The following is a 22,881-nucleotide window of genomic DNA, read 5'->3' as shown; positions in this document are numbered from 1 at the left end:
ATAAGCTTTGTGTTTTATCCCTGCCCTCAGAGCCACCACAGGCAAGCTTAGCTCTCCAAAGATTCCCTCCTCATGCAGAGTGGAAAGCATCACCACACACCATCCCATGCCCAGGAGACAAAGGTCTTTCCTTTCCAATGTGCTTGGGATGAAACTAAAACATGTCTGCAAAGACGTAGTGATAACCTCTGTGAGCTCAGATCGGGAACCAGTCCCTTCCACTATGAGTGGTTCTATACCCTGGTTCTATAAATCCTGGAACTCTGGACAAGACCTTACCAAGCTAATGAGCTAGTCAGCGTGTTAGGGTCTTCTTCTAGTGAAGCTTCTGTTTCCCACCCTTATTTACCATCTGTACTTTTCACTTGTAGCCCGCACGCCTCCTAGGAGAGTAAAGCAAAGCCAGCAGAGAGTAGTGAACTGGGGCCCAAGAGGCTGCTTGGTAAACAAGTCTCCAGGAGGAAAAATGTGACAGCAACAGAAGTAATGGAGGGAGCAACAAGGAGGAGCAAGTGCTCAGCAGCTTAGCCAGAAAGAAGGCAGAAGGGCACAGGGTGGAAAGAAGGCTGAGATGGGGGTAGCAGGCAACGAAGCGTGACTGAGCTCCCCAGTCCTGAAGTCAGTGTGAGCTGGAGCGCATCTGAGCTAAGGAAAGGAGATCCTTTAGGACATCCTGCTGCCTGTGAGAGGACAGGGACCTATCCCCAAGGAACAGCACAAAAAGAAGGAAATGCACCTGAAAAGACAGACAGTCCCAGGTGACAGAATAACTCCCACCTCTTATGGCTCAGCTTCTGTCTCACTGCACTGTAATATCACAACTATTAGGGAATTGGGACCTTAGGGGAGGACAAAGTTAGAAAGGAAAGAAATAGAGGGCAGGAACTAAGAGAACATTTTGACACTCAGGCCATCAAAGTCTTAGACTAAGAAACAAAATCATGACTTCAGTAAGTGTGGCACAATTCCAGCTGCCCAAGAGCAACTGTGGAAAGTTAAATGTAAGCAGAATCTTTCTGAACAAGGTTCTGTGCTCTAAGCTCAAAGCAACTCCCCCAAATCTTGGAGGTACTAGCTAAGTTAGGGTTCAGATAGAACCGGTTCACTTTCTTCCAAATGTACAATGAGCCATTCACCGTCAAAGACGTGCGTGGCCCTGAGCATAAACCAAAGCTCCAGGGCCGAGATCTAATTCTGATTTTGCTGTATATGATCCAAATGTATCTAAAAATTGACTAAGAAGCTGGGGTTGGGAGAAATTAGCATGATATCCTCTAGTCAGGGAGCCTAGCAATGGATGTAGATGCAGCATTCTGAAAGTGGGTCCCTTCAGTATTCTGGACCACAGCCCCCAGGATGTTTTTCCCTTGGAGATAACACTCCTCCACCCACCTGTCATGGCAGTCGTGAGGAATAACAAGTAGGCTGGGATGAACAGTATTTTTAACTCTGGAGTTAGAGAAATGCTGAGTCATCATCATCATCATCACCATCACCATCATCATCAACTCCTACTCAGGGAGCTGGCTTTCTCTACAATCAGGGGAGTGGGGCTTTGGACGTGAGCCCTGTGCAGCAGCGATTATGTGGGAGAGCCCTATTCCCTTGTCCCAATAGCCCAAATTTGCACCTGTGACTCTGTTTATGGCCCTAAAGCCACTATATTGTAGGTCCCCCAAAACATGCAAAGCAGAGCAGATACAGAAACCAAGCAATCAGGGACTGTGCTGGCAGTCTCTCATAGACTGCCCTAGCAGAACCACAAAAATCAGAGACATAATTCATGTGTCACTCACACATTTATTCAATAAATATTTATTGAGCACTTACTATGTGTGAGGTCCTGTGCTAGGACTGAAAAACTGAATCATAGATGCCAAAGCATCCTTTAAAGAGGCACATTAATAAGCCTCAATTCCCACCCCTCTACTCCTAATATGAACAATCAATCATAAGGAAATCAGTGGGTGAAAGGGCTTCTCTGTCCTAAGTGCTGGGAATCCTGGAAGTACTAGAACCCATGGGTAAATACAACAAGAATTAAGAAAGCCTGCAAGCAGTTGGGGTGAACAAGCAGATAATCTTTTAGGCCTAGGTCCTAGAGCACTATGAAAATGTGTATGCTTGTGGGGAGGGTTGTTAGTTTTAACTAGATCTGTCTGTTGCTTAGTTAGTTGGAGAGTACTGTATTCTAAAGCACTTAGGAGTGAACAAAACAGCCCTGGAGGCATACAGAAGACACATTCAGAAATGTAATAAAAATATAAATCAGTAGGTACAAATAAGAGCACTACCATTGCCACAAGCACCCATCTCCAACTTGTTACACTGTTATTTTTGTCCCACTACACATCAGTGTTATGTGTATTGTTAAGGTGAGCTACCGCTGGCCAGCAATGCAAGAGAACTCTTTCCCCCCTACCCTCTGCCAGTCACTGTACACACAAATGCATGCTCCTGTAGTGTAGGGTAGACATGGAGAAAGGCTGGGCTTTGTAGCCAGAAGGACCTAAGCTTAAAGTCTGTCCTATACCAACTCAGATACATCATATGGACAAGTTGTTTAATTCAGCTTTAACATGTGCAAAATAATTCCCATGAAAAGGTTATTTGGAATAATGAATATAAAGCATGTCATCTGGATCCTGACACACAAAGCATTGATGACTATCTATTCCCTCTGTCTTGTAGATTTCTAGAGCTTCAGTCTCTAGGTGGTCTACTACTTACTGTAGTCTGTTTCTCCCTATCATGTATGATTTGCTATTTCCTCTGTACTGGCAGATTTTGAATCTAGTTCTCACAATAGAAGATGCTCAGCATCTGATTCATTTAATAAATAAATATTTATTAATCACCTTCTATGTGCAATATGCTGTATTAGAGCCAGCACTGGATACAAAGATGAATCAGATATCAACACTACGTGTAGTTTCTTTATACTTTAGGAGGGAAGCCAAATTTGCAGTGCAAAGTAGAAAGTGATACATAATTTAAGAAATGTAGACAAAGTGTTGTAGGTCAGAGAAATGGGACCTTATTTCCATCTGGGAAAATCAGGGAAGATTTCTTGAAGAAGGTGCCACAAAAAATAGGCTTCAAGGGTGGATACAATTTAGACATGTGAGGATGGGTAAAGGGCACCATCAGTACAGTTGTCACACTCATAGAAAAGGGAAGAGACATGGGAAAGCAAAGGGTTTATGGAGAGAATTCTGTATGCCCTCCTGTGTCTGGAATATGGGATGAGAAAAGTGGAGAAGAGACAAAGATGAAGGGTGGATTGGCCTGTACATCTGGTCATAAAGAATTGTCAGGCCAACAACCTGGAAGCTATCTGCATGCAATGGAGAGTCTGATGACTTCTCAGGGGGCACAAAATGACAAATATGATCGACGCTCTCAACTGTTGTTCTACCAGAACACCCAAGTCCTTCCCTCACTAGTGGATATGTGGCCTCCATATCTAGCCCACATAACAGCAGCTCCTTGGGGGCCAGCGTCATGGCTCACTTGGTTAATCCTCCACCTGGGGCACCGGCATCCCATATGGACACCGGGTTCTAGTCCCGGCTGCTCCTCTTCCAGTCCAGCTCTCTGCTGTGGCCCAGGACAGTGGAGGATGGCCCAAATGCTTGGGCCCTGCACCCACATGGGAGACCAGGAAGAAGCACCTGGCTCCTGGCTTCGATCGTAGTGGCCATTTGGGGAGTGAATCAACGAAAGGAAGGCCTTTTTCTCTGTATCTCTCTCTCACTGTCTATAACTCTACCTGTTAAAAAAAAAAAAAAAAAAAAAAAAAAAAACCTGCAGCTCCTTGCCATGTTCCTGAGCAGAATTTTTACTAATTATACTTCAAAGTCCACACTGCCTTTGCAGAGTAATTGTAAGTTTCCCTTTCCAGTCTAAATTTTTTGAAGGAATTCATGCTGGTATCATAAATGATGGGCACACTCTGAATCCAAAGAAGGTATAAACCTTTCCCAATTCAGGTTATGGTTTCTGCTACTTATCTGTGTTTCTGTTGATAGCATTACAATCACTCATCTGCTTCCAGGGGGAGTGGCCATTCAAAATTTATCACGACAGGTTTACAATTTTACAAAAATAGCCAGGACACTTTCAGACATATTATCAGATAGTTCCTGAGAGGAGACATAATATCATAGGTGTGTTTAAGAGAACCATCACCCCTCCAAGTGGCAAAAGTATCAAGCCACCTCTTAAACAATTTCTTAAATCAAGACAAGCCACAGTGACTTCTCTGCAAACCTATAGAAACAATACACCGTGCATATCCAAAATATACCATTTATTGGAGACTATCTGCTTAGTTGTCAGTCCCCTCCTTCATCTGAATGATTTGAATGATCTACATTGTCATTTCACTTATTTTCCTATGCAGAAAAAATTATACCAGCAAAACACAGCAGGAAGGGGGTAATGAAAGGAGCACTGGCAAGGAGAAAAGCAACAGAGGAGGATGCAGAACAAAGCACAGAGGAGAGAGAGAGCAAGCAAGTGGAGGAAAACCGGGCTGTTGGATAGGGTGACTCCTCTGCCTGATTAACACTCTGCATAGCACAGTGCCAAGTGTGGCTGAATGACCAGAGCCAATTAAATGTACTGAGAGCCCACAGTGGGCTAAGTGCTAAAGACACAAAGATAACTAAGGTAAGGCCCTGCACTTGCCATCTCAAAATTTAGATGAGAAGACTGATAACAAGTAGTCACAATACAGTGTGTTGAAATGCCATAGGAAACAGGCACTATGGAAAAGGCTTTGAGAGCACCACCTGAGGAGGTGGGGTTCCTGAGAGGTGTGTTATTTGCATGTCTTTAGGTGAGTCACTAAACCTCTCTGAACTTCTCTTAAAAAGTGATTCTGTCTGCAGCCTGTCTCTCAAGGTGATTTTGAAAATGCATTCTGCAAACTGAACTCCTATACCACAGTATGTCCTGACAGTTTTCCTCTTCCTTTGCTTGTTTGAGCAAAGGCCTGTGTCGTGCTTACTTTGTGTACCGGATACTAATGCTGTAGGGTTGACCATTGACCCTTCAGGCTCCTCCTGGTCCCTCCACCATCCCTCACTGCAGCACAACCACTGACGCAGTGCACCCACACACCCACAAACACACAAGCTTGAAAATAACAAGGACCACTCACCAGCGTCATCCTTGGTGTGTGCAGTCGGCCATGGGCACCCAGGAGGAGCGTCTCTGCTGGACTGGACAGCTCTGGTCCCCTCCTGTGCCTCTTTCCTTCGTCCAGTCTCGAATCTTCTGCTTATCTTCACTAACACACTTGCCTTCTGCCCCATTCCTGCTAGCTTCTCTTTGCCTGTTATACTTTTTTTTTTCTCTTTCCTCTACTTGACTCCCTTGTCTCATTTGGGCATCAGCGTTTCTCCTGATTGAGAACAAAGTAACTCTCAAAATCGCTGGCAGAGGTCAACAATGAGGAGAGGAGGCGCGGGCTTGGAGGCCTGTGAACTCTGAGGCCAGCCTTCTCTCAGGGCTCCATTCCCGCCTGCCTGCCTCCTCCCTATGCCTTCTCCCTCCCTCCTCTTTCCCTGTCTCTCTCTCCCTCCCCCTGCCTTTCTCCTCCACCCCCACCCTCTCCCCCTCTTCGCTTTCTCCCTTCCATCTGGTTTTGCAATTCGCTCCCTGGTCCTGGTCCCCTTTCTTTCCTAGGGACTCTGAGCTTCTGTCCCACTTCTCTTGGTAGTTTCGACTTCCCCATCCCCAGCTTCTTTCGTTCCCAGCGCCGGCTTCTCATCTCTTCCGCGCCGGCGCCCAGCGCGCACCCACCCCAGGCGAAGTTCTCCCGAGACCCCCTGGGCCGGCACCAGCCGCGACTCCCGGCTCTGCACAGCAGCCAATGACCTCACTGAATTTTACGCACTTGATTGGCTACTGCAGGGCGCTCCGGCGGGAGATCCTGAAAAGATTCGTGTGGCCGGGTTCTTTGTCCCTCTGCCTCTCCTGGTTGGGTAGGGGGAAATTGGTGCGTGACGCTACCGGCACTTCACAAAAGGGATTAGGGGCACCTACTAGGAAGAGAGGCGTTCATTCAAGCTCGCTGGGTGAAGAGGAAAGGGATTTGCTTTGCCAGGGGAAGGAGCAGAGTGGTGAAGGAGGGGGACTGAGGATAAAGTAGGAAAACTGCACAGAGTGTGAGTACCGCCTAGGAGGTCGAATTGGAAAGGCTCCGTGCAACTGTCAACCCCACCGTGATCTCTTTCTTAAAAGGTGAGGTTCCACCTTGAAACAAAGCGAGCTTTCCGTTTGATAGCAGACATTTAATTTCTGGTCTTTGTTCTTCGGTTGAGTATGACCTTGGGCAAGTAATTTCATTCTGCTTCCACTCTCCAAAAGAGAACTAGATAATGCCAGCGTACATATTTGACAGCTCTACACAAATGATTAAGTGTGAAAATCTTTTCTAATCATTAAATTATTTGAGTGGATCATGTGGTACAGCAGAAGAAATCCTAGCTAAGAAATGAAAGCTCATTGGATGTCTGTCACTAAGTCACTTTTAAATGAATGGGTTCCGTTGTCATCCTTGAAAGGGGAGAACCGGACTGAAGGACTTCTAAGATCTCACTGGCTCTAACATTATATGATGGACTGATAAAACTCAGCACCCTCCTTTAACTCACTCCTTCAGAGGAGAAGTGGCTTCTGTTTTCAGGACTCTAGCTCATTTCTCTCCTTTGGGATAAACCCACCTTCTCTTAGGTATCCTGATAAGCCTGAGTTCCATAGAGGCCTAGCCTCTCCCTCAGGCCCAGTAAGGAGAGCATAGCCCCAGGCGGAAGCAGGATATATGCAGGGCTTATCCTTGATGGAGATTCTCTCCCCAGGCTACTGGCAGGAGCAGGATTTGGAGCTGGGAACTCTGGCTCCACTGGACGAGGCCATCAGCTCCACAGTCTGGAGCAGCCCTGACATGCTGGCCAGTCAAGGTGAGAATCCAGGCCCCTCATTTCCATGTCCCTCAACTCACTCATCCTCCCATTGTCTCCCACTCATGTTGCCTTCACGCCATGTTCTCACTCCCCTCATAACCACACAACTCTTTCTCCGTCCCATTTGGCATCTGACTTCTTAGTTCTGCACCACCAGCTTCTCTTGCACCTACCCCTTCCTCCCTTTCTCCAGTACAGAGAATTCTATTCACCCTACACAGCATCCAAAAAATAAAGAAATAAATAAAGTCATTCTAAGGTAATACATTGCTCAGAATAAAAAATTAGTGGGCAGACACAATCACGGTAATATTCTTCCAAAAGAAGCAGGGACAGAGGGATTCCTAGCCAAAAATTGGCATATATATATACATACATACAGAGAGAGATGTAGATATAGATATATAAATTAAAGATTTCTCAAACCTTTTATTGAGCTATATTAGGAATATATCACTTCCAAATTTGCTCAGCCAGCTCAGCCACTGGTTCTCAAATTCATAGCTGTCATTCTCAAGTCAGATGACTACTTGAGAAACATTCTAATGAAAAAAACACTGCTTTGAGAGACGGAAGAACCAAGTTCTAATTCCAAGTTGAACATACAGAATGATCTTAGGCAGTCACTTCACCCGCATTGCCTCATTGTCTACATCTGTGACAAGAGGGAATTGGATCCCATGATCCCGCAGATCTCCCTCAGTTCTGGTTTTTACAGTTCTACACGAACACCAACCACCAGGCTTTGCACTTCAGTTTGGAAGCAACCACTCTCACCAGTTGGTGCTTGCTATCAACTCTTGTACATGCAGCTTCACTCCTCAGAGCCTCTTCTCTGCTGGGGGTGATCAATATTTGCTTTCCAAACATGGAGTGTCCTTGGCCAAAAACAAATGAGTAAGTGGATAGGCAAGGATAAGATCAGCACCAAAGAAGCATAGATTGTTTTTAAAGTAGGGAAATACAAACATATTTCAGAAAGTTTGTAGAAAATAGAATTAAAAGGTAAGTTTATGTTGGTGCAAAAATTTTGTAAAATTCACGCATATGAGAGATCTTAATGAAGTTAATGGAAAATGCATGTTGTGGAAAAACTATCTATGAGTGCTTTTAATGTTTTGTACCAAAATAAACTTCTTTTTGAATTCTATTTCCATGAACTTTTTGAGAAAGTAATTTTTTGGGGGGGTTTCTATTCAGGGATGAGCAATGCTAGTTACATAATTCAGTGCCATAGGACAGATTTTGTGGATGTTTCAAAGTCAGAGCTGGAAGGTGTTTATTTTAGATGAGTTCTCTGGAGGTCAGTGCTATTGGTTCCAGAAAGTCAGTTTTGAAGATGAAGGAATCAATATTGGAAACCAGAGCTCTTGCTGTGGGGAACATGGCACAATATTGGGTGGAAGAAGCAAGCGTCACAGTCTGAGGGGCTCACAGGTGGGCATGACCAAAAGGCACACTGGAGATACAAATGGCTCATCTATGGGGTATCTGACTAGCCCTTCTCTGTTTTTTTTTTTTTTTTTTAACTTGACTAATGAGAAAGGGGTTAGAAAACATACTCTCATCACATGAAAGGGGAAACTTCAATCCTTCATTCTTTACAGGGACATCAGGATGGTGATTTGTGCTTGTGGGTTGGGAGGCGGGTAGTGTCAACACTAAAGAGAATTTGTTAAGGGACAGCATGATTGAGGGGAAGTTATTGTTAGAAGAATGGGAAAGCGTGTCAAAGTGTTTCAGTTTTTAGTCTTTATATTTTGTTTGTTTCAGTTTTATCAGCTGCCTCTCGTGTAAATGAATGTACAACCCAAGGGCTGGTTTGGCCTTTTCCCCATCGTAGTCTTGAGATTATTAGTCACAACTGCTTCTCTTGCTCTTGCTCTACTAGGTAGGAGGTGGCAAGAAGGCAAAACACAGAATGACAGATATGTATGTGTGTTCTCCAAGGTGAATGGTAGAACTGTATCAGAAAAAAATCTATGCGGAGTGGTATGTGCAAATTTGGGGTGCCCTTATTCTTTAAATGTTTGTGGTCCTGTCAGTTCATTCTGCAAACATTCAACAAGTGATTATCTGTTTCTTGTGTATTCGAAGCAAGAGAAAATAAGGTCTGTCTCTCCCACCACCACCACCACCCCTCCTGTTCCTTCCCCCATGAAGCCTTAAGAGAACAGAGACCTTGTAAAGACCAGGCCCTTGGATGGTCTGAATTAGATTATGTGGACTTTGGGCCAAGGAGGTCCTCAAGAGATTAACTCTGCTCTACTCCTGCAGACAGCCAGCCCTGGACTTCTGATGAAACAGTGGTGGCTGGCGGCACCGTGGTGCTCAAGTGCCAAGTGAAGGACCATGAGGACTCATCCCTGCAGTGGTCCAACCCTGCCCAGCAGACTCTCTACTTTGGGGAGAAAAGAGGTAGTGTCCCATGAATTCTCGCTCTCCCTGGGCTGGGGAAGTGAACTGTCCCTGCAGCTCAGGGACTAGAAACGTGGAGGTATGCTATTTGAGGAAGCAACAAGCATGGCTCCTCAGCTGATTTCAGAGAAACTTCAGTTTTTCAGCTCTGACTTTGGCCATGCACAGTCATTTAGGATCCTGAGTGACTGCACCCCAAAGAAGCCCTAACAGGCAGCTGTCAGTGTTGCCCCAGGGATGTCACAAGGAAGCGCACAAGAACCAACCTACACTTTTAGTATCTTTTGGGTGACTATGCTCAATGGCCCCAAAAAGTGAGTGAGTGCCCTAAAGAACAGCTTTTCCCCCACCCCACTATAATAGACCCCTGACCCCAAATTGCTGCCCTGGAATTGAAAGAGGGCAGTAAAAACCTGGCTTCCAATTGTCCCGATCTCCCTAGCCCTTCGAGATAATCGGATTCAGCTGGTGAGCTCCACGCCCCATGAGCTCAGCATCAGCATCAGTAACGTGGCCCTGGCCGACGAGGGCGAGTACACCTGCTCCATCTTCACCATGCCTGTGCGAACCGCCAAGTCCCTCGTCACTGTGCTCGGTGAGGCTCGCAAACCCCTGGGTCCCCACAGCATGCTTCCTTCCAGCTAACCTCCCTCGGTGGGCACCCGAAAGCAGCCTGTAGACAGGCAAGTCTCCAAGCGTTTCAGACAAAAGTTCAGCCTGTGTTTCCCTTGCAATGGGATACAATGCCAAGAGAACTGAGTTCTAATCCCTTCTGTTCTAGCTACTGTTTGAGCTGGACAAGCCTCTGCCTTTCTTTGAGCCTGAATCTCCCAACTTATCACATTGAGTGATCATGTCCATTTCGCCAATGTCCTGAGATTGGCGAGGGGGATATGAGCTTCTATAAGCTGTCATCTTCATCCTGTATTTCCTTTTTTTTTTTTTTTGCCTCCCTGAGCCTCATACTCTTTCTGTGGCCACCAGTTGTGCTAGGGGTTATCAGGTCAGATAATGTGTCTCAGGTATGGCATGTCTCCCCACTGCCATACCTCCTCTCCCTGATCTTGCCTTCTGGTCCTCTAAAAAGATGGTTACCCTGGTTCTCTACCAATACAAACCAAAGAAAAACTCGGATATCCTTGACCTCAGAGAGGACGTCTCCATAGGGAGAGATGACGTATGACTTCAGGGAGCCTCTCCTTCCTATCCTGGCCATTCCCTATCCCTGGCAGGCATCCCACAGAAGCCCATAATCACTGGTTACAAGTCATCATTACGGGAAAAGGAGACAGCCACCCTGCACTGTCAGTCTTCTGGAAGCAAACCTGCGGCCCAGCTCACCTGGAGGAAGGGTGATCAAGAGCTTCGTGGTGAGTATCTGTTGCCTAAGGGTTACTACAGGAGGAGGTGGTGCTGGCAGTGGGGGCGTTTGTCTATGTGTGCATAAGACAGGATGTAGGAGGAGAAAACGGGAATGCCTGATATTTTGTGCATACTTATGTGTGTGTCACAGCCCACATTCTCTCATGTACACATATCTATTTCATAGCTTCCTGAGTTTTTCTAGGTTTATACTCACTAGCTGTATGTCTACGATGGGGACCACACAACATATGTGTGGTGGGGCTCACTCTGTATTCGCGCACGCGTGTGTGTGTGTGTGTTTCTAGGAGAACCAACTCGAATACAGGAAGATCCCAATGGGAAAACCTTCACTGTGAGCAGCTCAGTGACGTTCCAGGTTACCCGGGAGGATGACGGAGCAAACATCGTGTGCTCTGTGAACCATGAATCTCTGAAGGGAGCTGACAGATCCACCTCTCAACGCATTGAAGTCTTATGTATGTCATGGGCTTGGCGGGTGAGAAGGGCCAGGTATGAGAACGGATTGGGTAAAGGAACGTGCAGGTGACTGTACATGAAACTATGTGCACACATACACAAATACATAAAAAATGAGATGAGAGGTGGCAGGACTAGACCAAGGGCAGGCAGTCTTTCTGTGCAGGCCCCACAGCAAGCATCGTCAGCTTTGAGAGCTTTGAGATCTCTGTCTCAACTGCTTCACTCTGCTTACTGCTGCTGCAGAAAAGCAGTCACAGACAAAATGTAAACAAGCGAATTGGGCTGTGTTCCAATAAAACTTTATTTCCAAAAGCATGCACCTGGAAGGATTTGACCCAAGGGATAAGGGTGAGGCCAGTGTAATATGATCAAACTGCAAGTTACGGTGGTAACTGTGGCATCCAGAAACCCCTAGGACTTAGTTTCTAGTCTGCACTCTGCCAGTTATTGGCTGTGTGATGTTAAGAAAATGACTGTACCCCACCAAGTTGAGTCTTTATTTGCTAAAAGACAGAGATGACCATGGGAGTCACTAAGGTATCTTCTCTGTCTAACATTCTCTGATTTCAGGAAAGTGTAGGTTGTGGGAAGGCACAGCCTGCCTGGGAAAAGAATCCCACATCCTTTTCTTACTGAAGACTCCTTTGCTTGCCCCGATCCATGATTTTCCTTGGATTCTGACCGGACCTGACTTGACCAGGCTCACTGTCACTGCTCCTGAGACACTGGAATATGTCTTTCGTATGAACAGGAAATTTCTGAGGAAGTGTGGAAACTTGGGAATGTCTCATCTGAGGAAATTTGAAAGTTTTCCAAAATAACATTTCTGATTTGAAGGACTAAGTGGGGGGGGGGACTAAAATACAAAGGCATAAGATAAAGAGTCACGAAATGATGCATTTCTTGTCCTAATTTATTAATTAAGAAAGTGTGGGGGCAGCAGCTATGAGGTGTTTCTGTGATCAGTAGTTCTGAGTATAAAGCCGCTGCCTTGGATTCTTCTCCCCTGAGCTCTGGTCCCTGGCCAGGCATAAAGTAGGCCCTTCCTTGTCTGAGTCCCAAAGACTCGGCTGCCAGATACCAGACCATCTGGCAGTTACTCTCCAGGGACCATTCTGGCCCAGCGGTAATCAGCACTCAGTGCTGTGGGGCCCCAGCACCCCCATTCTCTCACCTGGCCAGCTTCTCTTTGTCCTGCTGGATATGACGGAGATACATTCACTAACTGGTTGTTAAGGTTGGCTCTGTCCTGAGGGGGAAGCTCAGCCTCTTTCACTCTTGTTCTAACCCAGCATCTGGTTGCATTGTTCTAAGCCACCATCTGGACCTAGCCTCCCAAGCAGCCCTTTGGCGTCAATGGCAGATGCCAATATTCCTTTGCAGAGCCCGTCTATATTGTGTCAGTACCTTTTTGCAGCCAAACTATGACCCCCTTCCCTATCTCTTGCTGTTCCAAAGCTCTCACTTCATGTTTGAATTGACCACTGAAAATGAGGCTTCATGTTCAAACACTGCTTCCAGTGCAAAGTTCCCTCTCAGAGCAGAAAGAACTGAAATGTTGTGAGCTCAGTAAGTAGCAACTTCTGGCTTACTTGTGTCAAAAATATGTACTAGGTTCCTTCTATGTACTAGACAGACCTTCTAGTGCCCTAGTACCACGAGGTTGTAAACAGAGCAAGTGGGTCACACACTCAATAGCCCTTGCAGCCTTTGCTCCCAACATGGAGGGAGAAGAAGTTCTGTATTCATAGCCTCTTGGTCTCCCCAGACATTTAGGGGTAGAAGCTGTAGTTTGCTGAGTGATTTTGAGATTTTGGAAATCTAAGCACTTTAGAAAGTTTTGCATCTACCCCATTTTCTCTTCCAGACACACCAACTGTGATGATTAGACCAGACCCTCCACATCCCCGCGAAGGCCAGAAACTGTTGCTACACTGTGAGGGACGTGGCAATCCAGTGTAAGAAGCCCCCTTTTCCTGCCTCTACGACACCTCCATACTCTCAGATTGCTGTCTTCACTTGACATCCTCCTGTCTCTCTGGACTGTCTGAGCTGAGCCTCCCATTTCTTGGACTCAATCCGACGAAGTTTGTCCTTTGATGGTTTCTCCTGCACAGGCCACCCCCTAGCTCAGCCCCTGAGGTTCCAGTAAGAAGCCAAGCTACAGTAAGATTCAAGTTAGGGAACCTCCACCCTCACCTTTGTGGAACTCAGCATCTTAGTCCCCTGTGATTTCTGGAACCTCATCAAACAATCCTTGACTCCCCTCCTCCCTGTTATTTATTTTCTTCCTTTAGCCTGCCAGTCGCCACTCTCCTGAGCACTTCTGATTTGTCTCCTCAACAGCCCCCAGCAGTACCTATGGGAGAAGGAGGGCAGTGTGCCACCCCTGAAGATGACCCAGGAGAGCGCACTCATCTTCCCCTTCCTCAATAAAAGCGACAGTGGCACCTACGGCTGCACAGCCACCAGCAATATGGGCAGCTACAAGGCCTACTTCACTCTCAATGTTAATGGTAAGCCCTCCTCTGTTCTCCTCCAGTGTTTCCCCTCTCTGTCTGTCTTGTACTCTCTTCTTTTCGCCTCCTGATAACGCCCACATATTATGATTGAGAGCAGGGCAAAGGGAAAACATCCCCCCATTACGGGACCTGAGGGCAAAGGCTCTATAGGTCTACTCTGGAGCATGAGTTCATGAAAAATTAATAGAAGGGTGGGTTCTCAACCACCTTTGCTAAACAGTGGTGGCCTGGGTGACACCACCCTCTATCTCTTACACTCTTCTGACAACTAAGAATGATGCATCTGTGGTTAGAGGCCCCAGAGCTATGCTACCTGTGTGCAGGCATGCACATGTTCCCCTGCCCAATGGGCTGTTCTTGTACTTGCTCCTCCCAGGACTATCTATGGGATGCATGTTGCCTCTGTCCTTCCCTTCCCTGAAGACCTGGGACACCCTATGCAGACCCCAGGCAGCAAAGAGAGATAAGCTTGTATTCTGCAGAGCAGCCATCAGAATTTTTTATTGAATGATGCATCTTCCAGAGGGACCAGGGACCTTCTTGGAAGAAGCTGTGACCACAAAACCTGGCTTTAGGAGCAGTGACAGCCTAGCACAGAGGCCCCTTTATAGGGAGTTGGCAGTGAAGTTTTTTAAGATCCCAGAGGCAGCAGGGTGCTGCCAGAAAGTCTTCCAAACCTTTCCGTAGGATGTGGGAAATGCATTGTTGGGGGGACTTCAGCAACTCCCTTACTTGAAATGATCATTAAAGCAGTATTGTGCGGGTGGGCTGAGGATGGCAGGATAACAGCCATGCCTCCCAGGGATAAAAGCCCTGAGTTCTTGGGACCAGAATGTTTGGATGGGTGATTCCAACTCTAAGGCTTGACCTCAGCAAGTGGGAGCTGCCTCAGCACAATAAACAAGGCTATTGTAAGATGCCAGGACCAAGGACAATGCACTGAGGCCCGGTCTCTGCCCCCAGAGCTCTCCAGCCTGACTCTGACGATGTGCAGCAGTGAGAGAAAGTTTTTGTGCCCTTGTGATTGGTATCTGCTGATCTCTCCCCTCTGCCCTGCGCTGAAACCAGAGCAGAGGAAGGCCTGTCTGATCCACTATGCTCCCAGTGCTGACGCCTGGTGGTGGAAATTGTTGCTGCAGCTTCTTCCAGGATTCTCCTAAGTGGGTGTGCCTGGGGTGAAATTAAATGTGGTTCTACCCAGAGGAAGGAGCTTTTAATTGATGGCCCCAGTGACCAGTGACCAGTGACAGTGAGAGTCTGTGTTTTTCCTAAGGAATTCCCATTTCCATGGCCTCTGTAACAGCGATCCAGGATTGATTTTCAATGTGGGCCATGCCACACGTACTCCTTGGGAAAAAAGTGTGGCTAAAACACCTTCCAAGTTGTACTATCACATTCAACCCATCATATTATGGAGTATTTGCCTCCCAAGCAAAGCATAAAAAACAGAGCACAAATGTTTTCTTTTCAAATAAGGCATAGACAGGCAAGGTACTAAAAGCTGGTCCAGCCAGCCAAGCCTGAGGAGACATAAGGTAGGAAAGAAAAAAAACAGACCAGGAGTCAATGAGGCATCAAGACTCAAGCTGAGTCTTTGGAAAAACAGTAGATCTCCCAAGGGTGGGGAAGCTGTATCTGTAGCTGATGTGGTTTTGGAAGTATCAGAACCATGTCCTGGGCCTGCAGATGTCTCCTCAGATCCTAGGGCCCTGACCATGGCTAGTGCTGTCCTTGTCACACCTGGCCCAGTCTATGCAGAATGAGTCTCACCTCTGCTTCTCTGGAGGACAAAGTCCGTATTTCCAGTGACAGAGACATCAGTCATCACGGGAAAAGCAAGTCAATCCTTGTCTACACACCTTTGGATGGCGGCAAAGTGAAGATGGAGTCCCAGGGACAGGTGGAGGGATGGGGTTTTACTGGCAGGAAGATATACTGCTGCCAGGGGTCATAGTCCATCATCTTTTGTAAGGTGCTGTCAGTGAGCTTAATTCTTAGCCCCGTCAGCTTCTTACAGCTCCTTCCCCCATCTGATCTCAGCACAGTGAGGTCTTCAGCTGAGAAGCCCCCTAGAAGGGTCAGCTCGGAATATGAAGAAGACAGGCAGGTAAGAAAGTGTGGAGGCTAGGAAAGGAACATGATGAGAGAGAGGTGGAAGAGAGAGAGGAGAGAGAAGTTAAAGCAATCATCTTTGACCAAGGTCAAACTGCTGTGCCAAGAACTCAACTTAGATGGTTAGTTGTGAGTGGATTTATTTATTTAATCATGAATACACCAACTTGTTTTGATCGCCACTATGTTCCAGGTATAGTGCAAGAAATTAAAAGCCAAGATCAGGCATGTCCCCTTTGCTGGGTGATGCTGCTCTGTTCTGGCAACCTTAGTGCCTGTTCTGTGCTGTGCAAGGCACCCGAGGCCACGTCAGAACACCACAGTAAGGGAGGGGTCCTCCCCACATCTGACTGTGCATTCCCTTTCCCTCCAGACCCCAGCCCAGTGCCCTCATCCTCCAGCACCTACCATGCCATCATCGGCGGGATTGTGGCATTCATCGTCTTCCTGCTGCTCATCCTGCTCATTTTCCTGGGCCACTACTTGATCCGGCATAAAGGTCAGAGGTGTGAGGGTTGCAACCAGAGGACTTGGGAGGAGGTGGGGAGGTCAGCCAAAGACAGGCAGGAAGAAGCAGGCTGCAGGAAGGCCCTTCAGAGACTCCCTCAGCTCCTTGAAGTGTCTGAGAAAGAAAAAATGCCACCAGCCCCATCGGTGCCAACCCTGTGATAACAGCACCACCAACCCTGCAGTAAAGCCAATCACTTGGTGATGATCCAAGTGAAATCAAACCTGCCCACTCAGGCAGCTGCTGCTCCCATGCTGCCCTGCCTCTAGGGTCTCTGCTGTAAGACACAAGTCTCCCACACGGTGCCGAAGCCCTTCTTCCTGCACTGTCCTTCTGTCTGTCTGTCTGTCTGTGAGCCTCATTTCCCTGCTCCTTTGGTCTCCTCCAGTGGTCCCCGTATCATCTCTTGTCTTTCCTCTCCTCTCTTCTTTTTTTTTAAACTTTCCCTCCTACATCTTTATTATCTCCCTCATTCCTCCCTCTCAGACTCCTGCTCTGTCTCATCTTCCAGCCAGCAGCCAGAGGCCCTGAGCTGGTCAACGGGAGGCGGATCTCAATGGCATTGCTCCTGAGGCTGACACAGCAGTTTCGCGACCACCCACATGCACATCTTTTTTTATTTATTTATTTTTGCTCATTTTATGGATGAGATTCCAATTAAGGGCTGGATTCATTATTCATAGAGGGGTATGGTCAAGGGAGGGATGTTGACAGCCACATGCAAATTAGGTAAAGTGGGAAAGCTCCAGACGAAAGAAAGATTGCCTGAGCAACAGTGGGTGGGCGGGAGGGTGGGCAAGGTACGCTTCAGCCGTCTGCTAGCTGCTCCTGAAAGGAGGAGCCTCTCTCTCCACACAGGAACCTACCTGACGCATGAGGCCAAGGGCTCCGATGACGCCCCAGACGCAGACACGGCCATCATCAACGCAGAAGGCGGGCAGTCAGGAGGGGATGACAAGAAGGAGTATTTCATCTAGGGGCACCTGCCCACCTCCTGCGCCCCCAGGGGCCCCATGGGGACTGCTGGGCCGTCACCAACCTGGACTTGTACAGAGCGACCCCAGGGCCGCCCCTCCCGCTTGCTCCCCAGCCCACCCACCCCCCTGTACAGAATGTCTGCTTTGGGTGCGGTTTTGTACTCGGTTTGGAATGGGGAGGGAGGAGGGCGGGGGGGGAGGGGAGGGTTGCCCTCAGCCCTTTCCGTGGCTTCTCTGCGTTTGGGTTATTATTATTTTTGTAACAATCCCAAATCAAATCCCAAATCTGTCTCCAGGCTGGAGAAGTGGGGGCCCTGGGACGAGGAAAGCAAAAAAAAAAAAAAAAAAGAAAAAAAAATAAGAAAAAAAAATCTCAAGTGTGCGGAGGAGGAGGAGGAAGGTAGAGGGGTAAGGAAAGGGTGAATAGCAGGGCTGGTTTGGAAGGGCGGGGTATCCCCAGCCCTCTCTCCATCCTTTACAACAGAGCAGCTGCCACAACTTCTCCAGGAACCCAGGAGGCAGAGAGTAGTGAACAAAGGCTGGAGGTGGCTTTACCTCTGCCAGCCACACACTGGAAGGGGGGTGCTGCTCTGACCCCACTCCCAAGTCCAGAGGCCATGTGAATGCAGGTGGCATGCAGCTTCCACGTGGGGAGGGCACAGATACCTGTGAGCAAAGGTAGAAGAGGAAGAATGACGGAGAGGGCCCTGTGCACCTGTTGCCTCCCCTACACCATCAATGAATGAAGCCAGGCTCTTTCCGCAGGAACTGCCCTGGGGGATGGCAGGATGTGGAGGCCCCTCCTTGCTCCAGCAGCTATAGGAGAGGCACTGCACTGGGGCCTGAACTGCATCTGCTTCCCCCTGAGGGGCCCCACACTCTTACCCGGACCCCTGGACCGTTGCACGGCAACCACTCTTCACAGCATTGCTAAGCAACTGCTCCTCCCCATCCTGTGCCGCCCTGTGTCCTGTCCATCCAGACCCCAGCACATAGTCTGCCCTCCCTCAGCAGCCAGGCAGACATAACAACAAAAATACTAAAAGGAGCTTCGCTGCACTGAGCTGTTTCCTGCCCAAACTAAGGGAATAATGTGAACTGTGTGTGTGCGTGTGCGTGGGTATACATGTGCACGTGTGTCTGTGTGAGTGAGAGGCAGAGAGAGGAACCGAGGAGGATGCTAAGAGCCGGGGCCCTGGGCAGGTGGACGGAGTGTGGAAAGTGACACGAAAGGGCTTTGGGAGTGGAGGACGTTAGTCGGGGTTTGTACCATCCTGGTGTTTCCCAGGCCACCCCCAGCACTCATCTGTCCTAGACAAAGGAGTCTTAGGATGTGCTTTTGCCCCACTGTCTATTCCATCTCCCTGAAACTCAGAGCGTCCAGTCTCTCCCCTGACGTACCCTCTCCAAGCTGTGGCATCAGTGCCACAGCCTTTGCTATGCACCCTCAGGCTCTTCCTGGCGCTGACCCTGGATTTCCCACCATCTGAACCCAGCATTTAGAGGGGCTGGGGTCCCTGCCCCTGTCTTCCCCTCTGTCCCGGGGCGGGTCGGGGCGGGGGCCCCTTCAGCTGGTTGCCCTGGAGATGAGGCTGTGCACTCTCCCTGTCCTGGACGGTCTGCCCGCCCCCCTCCTGATGTTCTGATGCTTGTGGCATCGCTGCCTCTCCCTCCCTCAGCACGTCCTCCCCACTCTGACATGGATGTGCAAAACGCAAAACAGGGCAGCTGCAATCCAGCAGGTCTGCCCACTCCCTTCAGTTCAGGTAATAACGTCGTGAATCTTCCAGCCACTGGTTAGGGCCCTGGGCACCGCAGGCAGCCCCTCACTTAAGCCAGGGCCCACTCCTCTTACAGCAGCAAGGGAGCCTTGGGTCCCAGGCCTGTCAGGCTCCTAGTCTCCCAGCACCCGCTTTTGGGAAAATGACTTTTCCTCTTCAAGCTGAACCACTCTGTCCATACTACACAGAAGCCATATTTGTACGGGGGGGCGGGGGGAGAGGGGCTGTTGTGCTGTGTGCGTCTGTCCGTGGTGGGAGGGTGGGGGAAGGGAGCAGGGAGGGGATCGTGTATCTTTATAATCTTTCTAACTCTCCTGTGCTAATCTCAGAGGGGCCACCCTCAATATATCTGGATTATCCGTGTTACTCAGCTGCCTCCTTTCTGCTGCTCTCGCTGCCGGCTGGGATGCTTGTGTGGAAGGGCCATTCTCCTGGGATTCCTTGTGCCTGGCGCCTGTACCCCATGGGCACCTAAGGATGGAAACAATGCTATTCTCCAAGGACAGAAGGAGGCCCCTCCCCATTTTGCTGGGTCCTTGCTATCCAGTGTGTGGGGTGGGGCACCAAACTACTCCTGCCCCTCCAGGAGGACGTTTACGTGGACACTGGCCTCACCCCCCGGGAGAGCTTCACCGACCCCCACAAGCTCACGGCTAGCCCCCGTTTTGTTGGACCTGAAACGTGGGACCCCTCTTTTTGCACCTGGTTCTGTGGTGCTTTGCTCCTAGGCATCCTTGTGTGAACGAGGCAGAAGATCCTTAGCGAAAGTGGGGCTAAAACATCCCACCTTTTCTTGAACAAATGCAACCATGTCCCTGAACCACTCCTCTAGATCTCACCATTCTGACCTGGACACCCCCCACCCGGCCCACCCCTCCAGGCCATGCTGTGTCTCCTCTGAGGAAACGGAACTCAGAAAGGGGTGCAGAGACAGCAGGGACCTGAGAAAGCAGCAGGGAGAAGGGGCTTCTGGGAATCTACCGGCAAGGTGGATACCCTTTCTGTCAGCCGGAGAGGAGCAACAGCATCACCTCCCTTAAGAACCTTTACATGTTGCCAGACGCCAGGCCAAAGAAGCTGTTCTAGCTCCTGTCAGAGGCAGGACAGGGATTACCCTGTGGGCCACAGTCTCCTTTTAAAATATGTTATCCCATTGTCCCCAGAGCCTAAACATGCCAGGATGTGTGTTCCACATGGTATGAAAGATTCATGCCCAGTTTTTCCCTAAAGTAGCCGCATTATGTAGCCTTGACAGCTCTCCCTCTGCTCACAAAGAAACACCCAGATCTGGAGACAGCAGTGCTGATACCCAGACACCCCTACACATAACACACATGTGTGCACACTGCTATACACTCAGAAACAGGAGTGTATCACACCCAGGCTGATACACACAGAGTCCACACCACAGGCATCCCCCTCAGACAGGACAGACCAACCCAGAAGCCTGCTAACTACCCCATCCTCCAAACAGGGCTGTGGAATGGCCTTGGCTTTCCCCAGGCGGGTGGGAGAGCAGTGAGAGCTGTCAGCCACCCTTTCCCTCCAGCCTCCCCGTGCCATTCTTATCTCTGCCTCACAAGTCACCCCTGGCCCCTCTTCCTTCCTTGTGCTCCAAGAACCCCTACTTGCTGGAAAGTCCCCTGGCTTCTCAGCGTCCCTGCCCACCTTCGGGAAAACGTTCACCTTCTGGTCCCCACCTTTTTCCTTTCCAGAGAGAGGTCTGACCCCGCAGGTCCAACCGCAAAACAGGAAGCCCCCGGGGCCACTGCCCCCGTGAGCCTGAGGCTTAGGCAGGCAGTGGGCGTGGGATAAAGGCTTCCTGAATGCCTCCCGCCACAGTGGCCCTCCCAGACCTGAGGGCCCTCATTAGTCCTTGGCACTTATCTTGGAACCACAGCCCCTGACAGAGCCGTGCCAGCCCTTCTCTCTGCCTGCCCTGAGCCCACGGTGCCATGGGGAACTGTCTGCACCCGGTGAGTGTGGGCCTGTGCCCCACAACCCCTTACCTCATCACCCCCACTCCCCTTTCTGCTTGCCCCCGGATCTATACCCCTCCATGCTGCTCCTAGAATGTCTCTCCTTTCTCTCTCACACTAGAAATTGTTTTCCCTTTGCTCTTCCTCACTCGAGTCTCCTGTCCCCACCGCTGGACTCATGTACCTTTCTGTCCAGATCTCTTGTGACTTCCAGGTCCCACCGAGGCCCCGTGTGTCCTCCCCCTGGCCCCTGGCCCTCCAGTCCTTCCTCCAGCCTCCTCTGCTTTCCCAGGACCCTGGTCTCCCTGCTTTGTCTGTTCCCCCCGACCCACTGCACCCACTCCTGCCAGTTCCTTTGTCCTTCTAATCCAGGCGCTCCTGTGCTTCTCCCCTGCCCTCTTCCCTTCGTCCCCAGGAGACTCTTCCATGGGCAGAACCAGATGGTCTGACTGCCCCTCTGGGTTTTTCCCCCAGGTGGAGCCCTCCCTCTCAGTTGACCCAAATTCGAACCAGTGGGACCTTGGAAACTTCCAATGGAATTATTCCTACGATGAGAATGAGTCCTACAAATCCTTTGACTACAACTCGGACCTGGAGGCAGCTGCCCCCTGCCACTCCTGTAACCTGCTCGACGACTCCTCCCTGCCCTTCTTCATCCTCGCCAGCGTCCTGGGCATCCTGGCGAGTGGAGCTGTCCTCTTCGCGCTTCTCCGACCTCTCTTCCACTGGCAGCTCTGCCCTGGCAGGCCTATCCTGGCACAGCTGGCTGTGGGCAGTGCCCTCTTCAGCATCGTGGTGCCCATCCTGGCACCAGGGCTAAGCAGTGCCCACAGCATCATCCTGTGTGGCTTGGGCTACTGGGTCTGGTATGGCTCAGCCTTTGCCCAGGCTCTGCTGATTGGGTGCCGTGCCTGTCTGGGCCCCAAACTTGGAGCAGGCCAGTCTCCTGGCCTCACTCTGGGACTCGCTGTGGGCATCTGGGTGGCAGCCTCCCTGTTGGGGTTGCCAATCACCCTGGCCAGTGATACTTCCCGTGGCATCTGCACCCTGGCATCCAGCAGGGGCCTGGGAGCCTTGCAGTCCACACATGCTGTGGCCTGCTTTGTTGTCTTTATCTTGTGGCCATTGGGCTTGATGGGAGCCAAGGGCCTGAGGAAAGCCCTGGGTTGGGGGCCAGGCCCCTGGGTTGACATTCTGTGGGTCTGGTTCATTTTCTGGTGGCCTCATGGGATATTCCTAGGATTGGACACCCTAGTGAGGTTCAGGATCATCTTGTTGCCCACATGCATGGTCCAGAAGGTTTTGGACCTGCTGCTGCACCTTGCAGAAGCCCTGGCAATACTGCACTGTGTGGCTACTCCCCTGCTCTTGGCCTGGTTCTGCCACCAGGCCACCCGCTCTTCCCTGCCCTCCCTGCCCCTTGCGGAGAGACAGTCTTCTCATCTGGACACCTTCGGGAGCAAATCTTAGCCTGCTGTCATCCGTCAACCTGAATTAAAGGCTACATTGCTTTTATAGATGGTTTCTTATTTTGTCTGGGAATGCAGGGAAGAGGGGAGGGAGGAGGATGCAGAGAGAGACATTTCATGCCAGACTTTCCTGCCAGTGTCTCACAGGCCTGAGGAGAAAGTGAATGACATGCGAACGTCCTCAGGGCACGCAGCTGTTCTCTTGGGGGTGGGGCTGCTGCCACCTCAAGGGGGAAGAGAAAGGGAACCAGAACAGAGAAGGCAGCTAAACTCAAAACACTCAGAAGAGATGGCTT

The 22,881-nt window shown here is 49.6% G+C and overlaps 2 protein-coding genes across 3 annotated transcripts in view; both read left to right on the top strand.

The window, feature by feature from the left end:
• CADM3 (cell adhesion molecule 3) overlaps positions 1-18,415 on the top strand; it is a 30,134-nt gene extending 11,719 nt beyond the window's left edge. The window contains exons 2-10 of one of the 2 annotated variants that reach the window (XM_051858486.3): positions 6,870-6,971; positions 9,252-9,392; positions 9,835-9,987; positions 10,625-10,762; positions 11,063-11,233; positions 13,105-13,195; positions 13,584-13,753; positions 16,245-16,370; positions 17,238-18,415. In XM_051858486.3, coding sequence (XP_051714446.1) covers positions 6,870-6,971; positions 9,252-9,392; positions 9,835-9,987; positions 10,625-10,762; positions 11,063-11,233; positions 13,105-13,195; positions 13,584-13,753; positions 16,245-16,370; positions 17,238-17,356 — 1,211 coding nt within the window. In that variant the 3' untranslated portion in view covers positions 17,357-18,415. The remainder of the gene's footprint in view (positions 1-6,869; positions 6,972-9,251; positions 9,393-9,834; positions 9,988-10,624; positions 10,763-11,062; positions 11,234-13,104; positions 13,196-13,583; positions 13,754-16,244; positions 16,371-17,237) is intronic. The other variant, XM_051858487.3, reaches the window with a different exon arrangement.
• A 2,202-nt stretch (positions 18,416-20,617) lies between these two features.
• ACKR1 (atypical chemokine receptor 1 (Duffy blood group)) lies at positions 20,618-22,631 on the top strand. The gene is made up of 2 exons (XM_002715308.6): positions 20,618-21,113; positions 21,591-22,631. The coding sequence occupies exons 1-2, from the start codon at positions 21,093-21,095 to the stop codon at positions 22,584-22,586; spliced, it is 1,017 nt and encodes a 338-aa protein (XP_002715354.2). The 5' UTR covers positions 20,618-21,092; the 3' UTR covers positions 22,587-22,631.
• The last annotated feature ends 250 nt before the right edge of the window (positions 22,632-22,881 follow it).

The sequence above is a fragment of the Oryctolagus cuniculus genome, chromosome 7 (genome assembly GCF_051225735.1).
Source record: "Oryctolagus cuniculus isolate XC-2025 breed Fujian yellow rabbit chromosome 7, ASM5122573v1, whole genome shotgun sequence".
NCBI classification, from domain to species: domain Eukaryota; kingdom Metazoa; phylum Chordata; class Mammalia; order Lagomorpha; family Leporidae; genus Oryctolagus; species Oryctolagus cuniculus.
This window is presented reverse-complemented; position numbering and strand designations above follow the sequence as displayed.

Excerpts from the sequence above, each read along its gene's own strand:
- ACKR1 (XM_002715308.6), top strand. The coding sequence starts at position 21,093 with ATGGGGAACTGTCTGCACCCG. Across the intron at positions 21,114-21,590 it reads TGGGGAACTGTCTGCACCCG|GTGGAGCCCTCCCTCTCAGT; the intron begins GTGAGTGTGGGC and ends TTTTTCCCCCAG.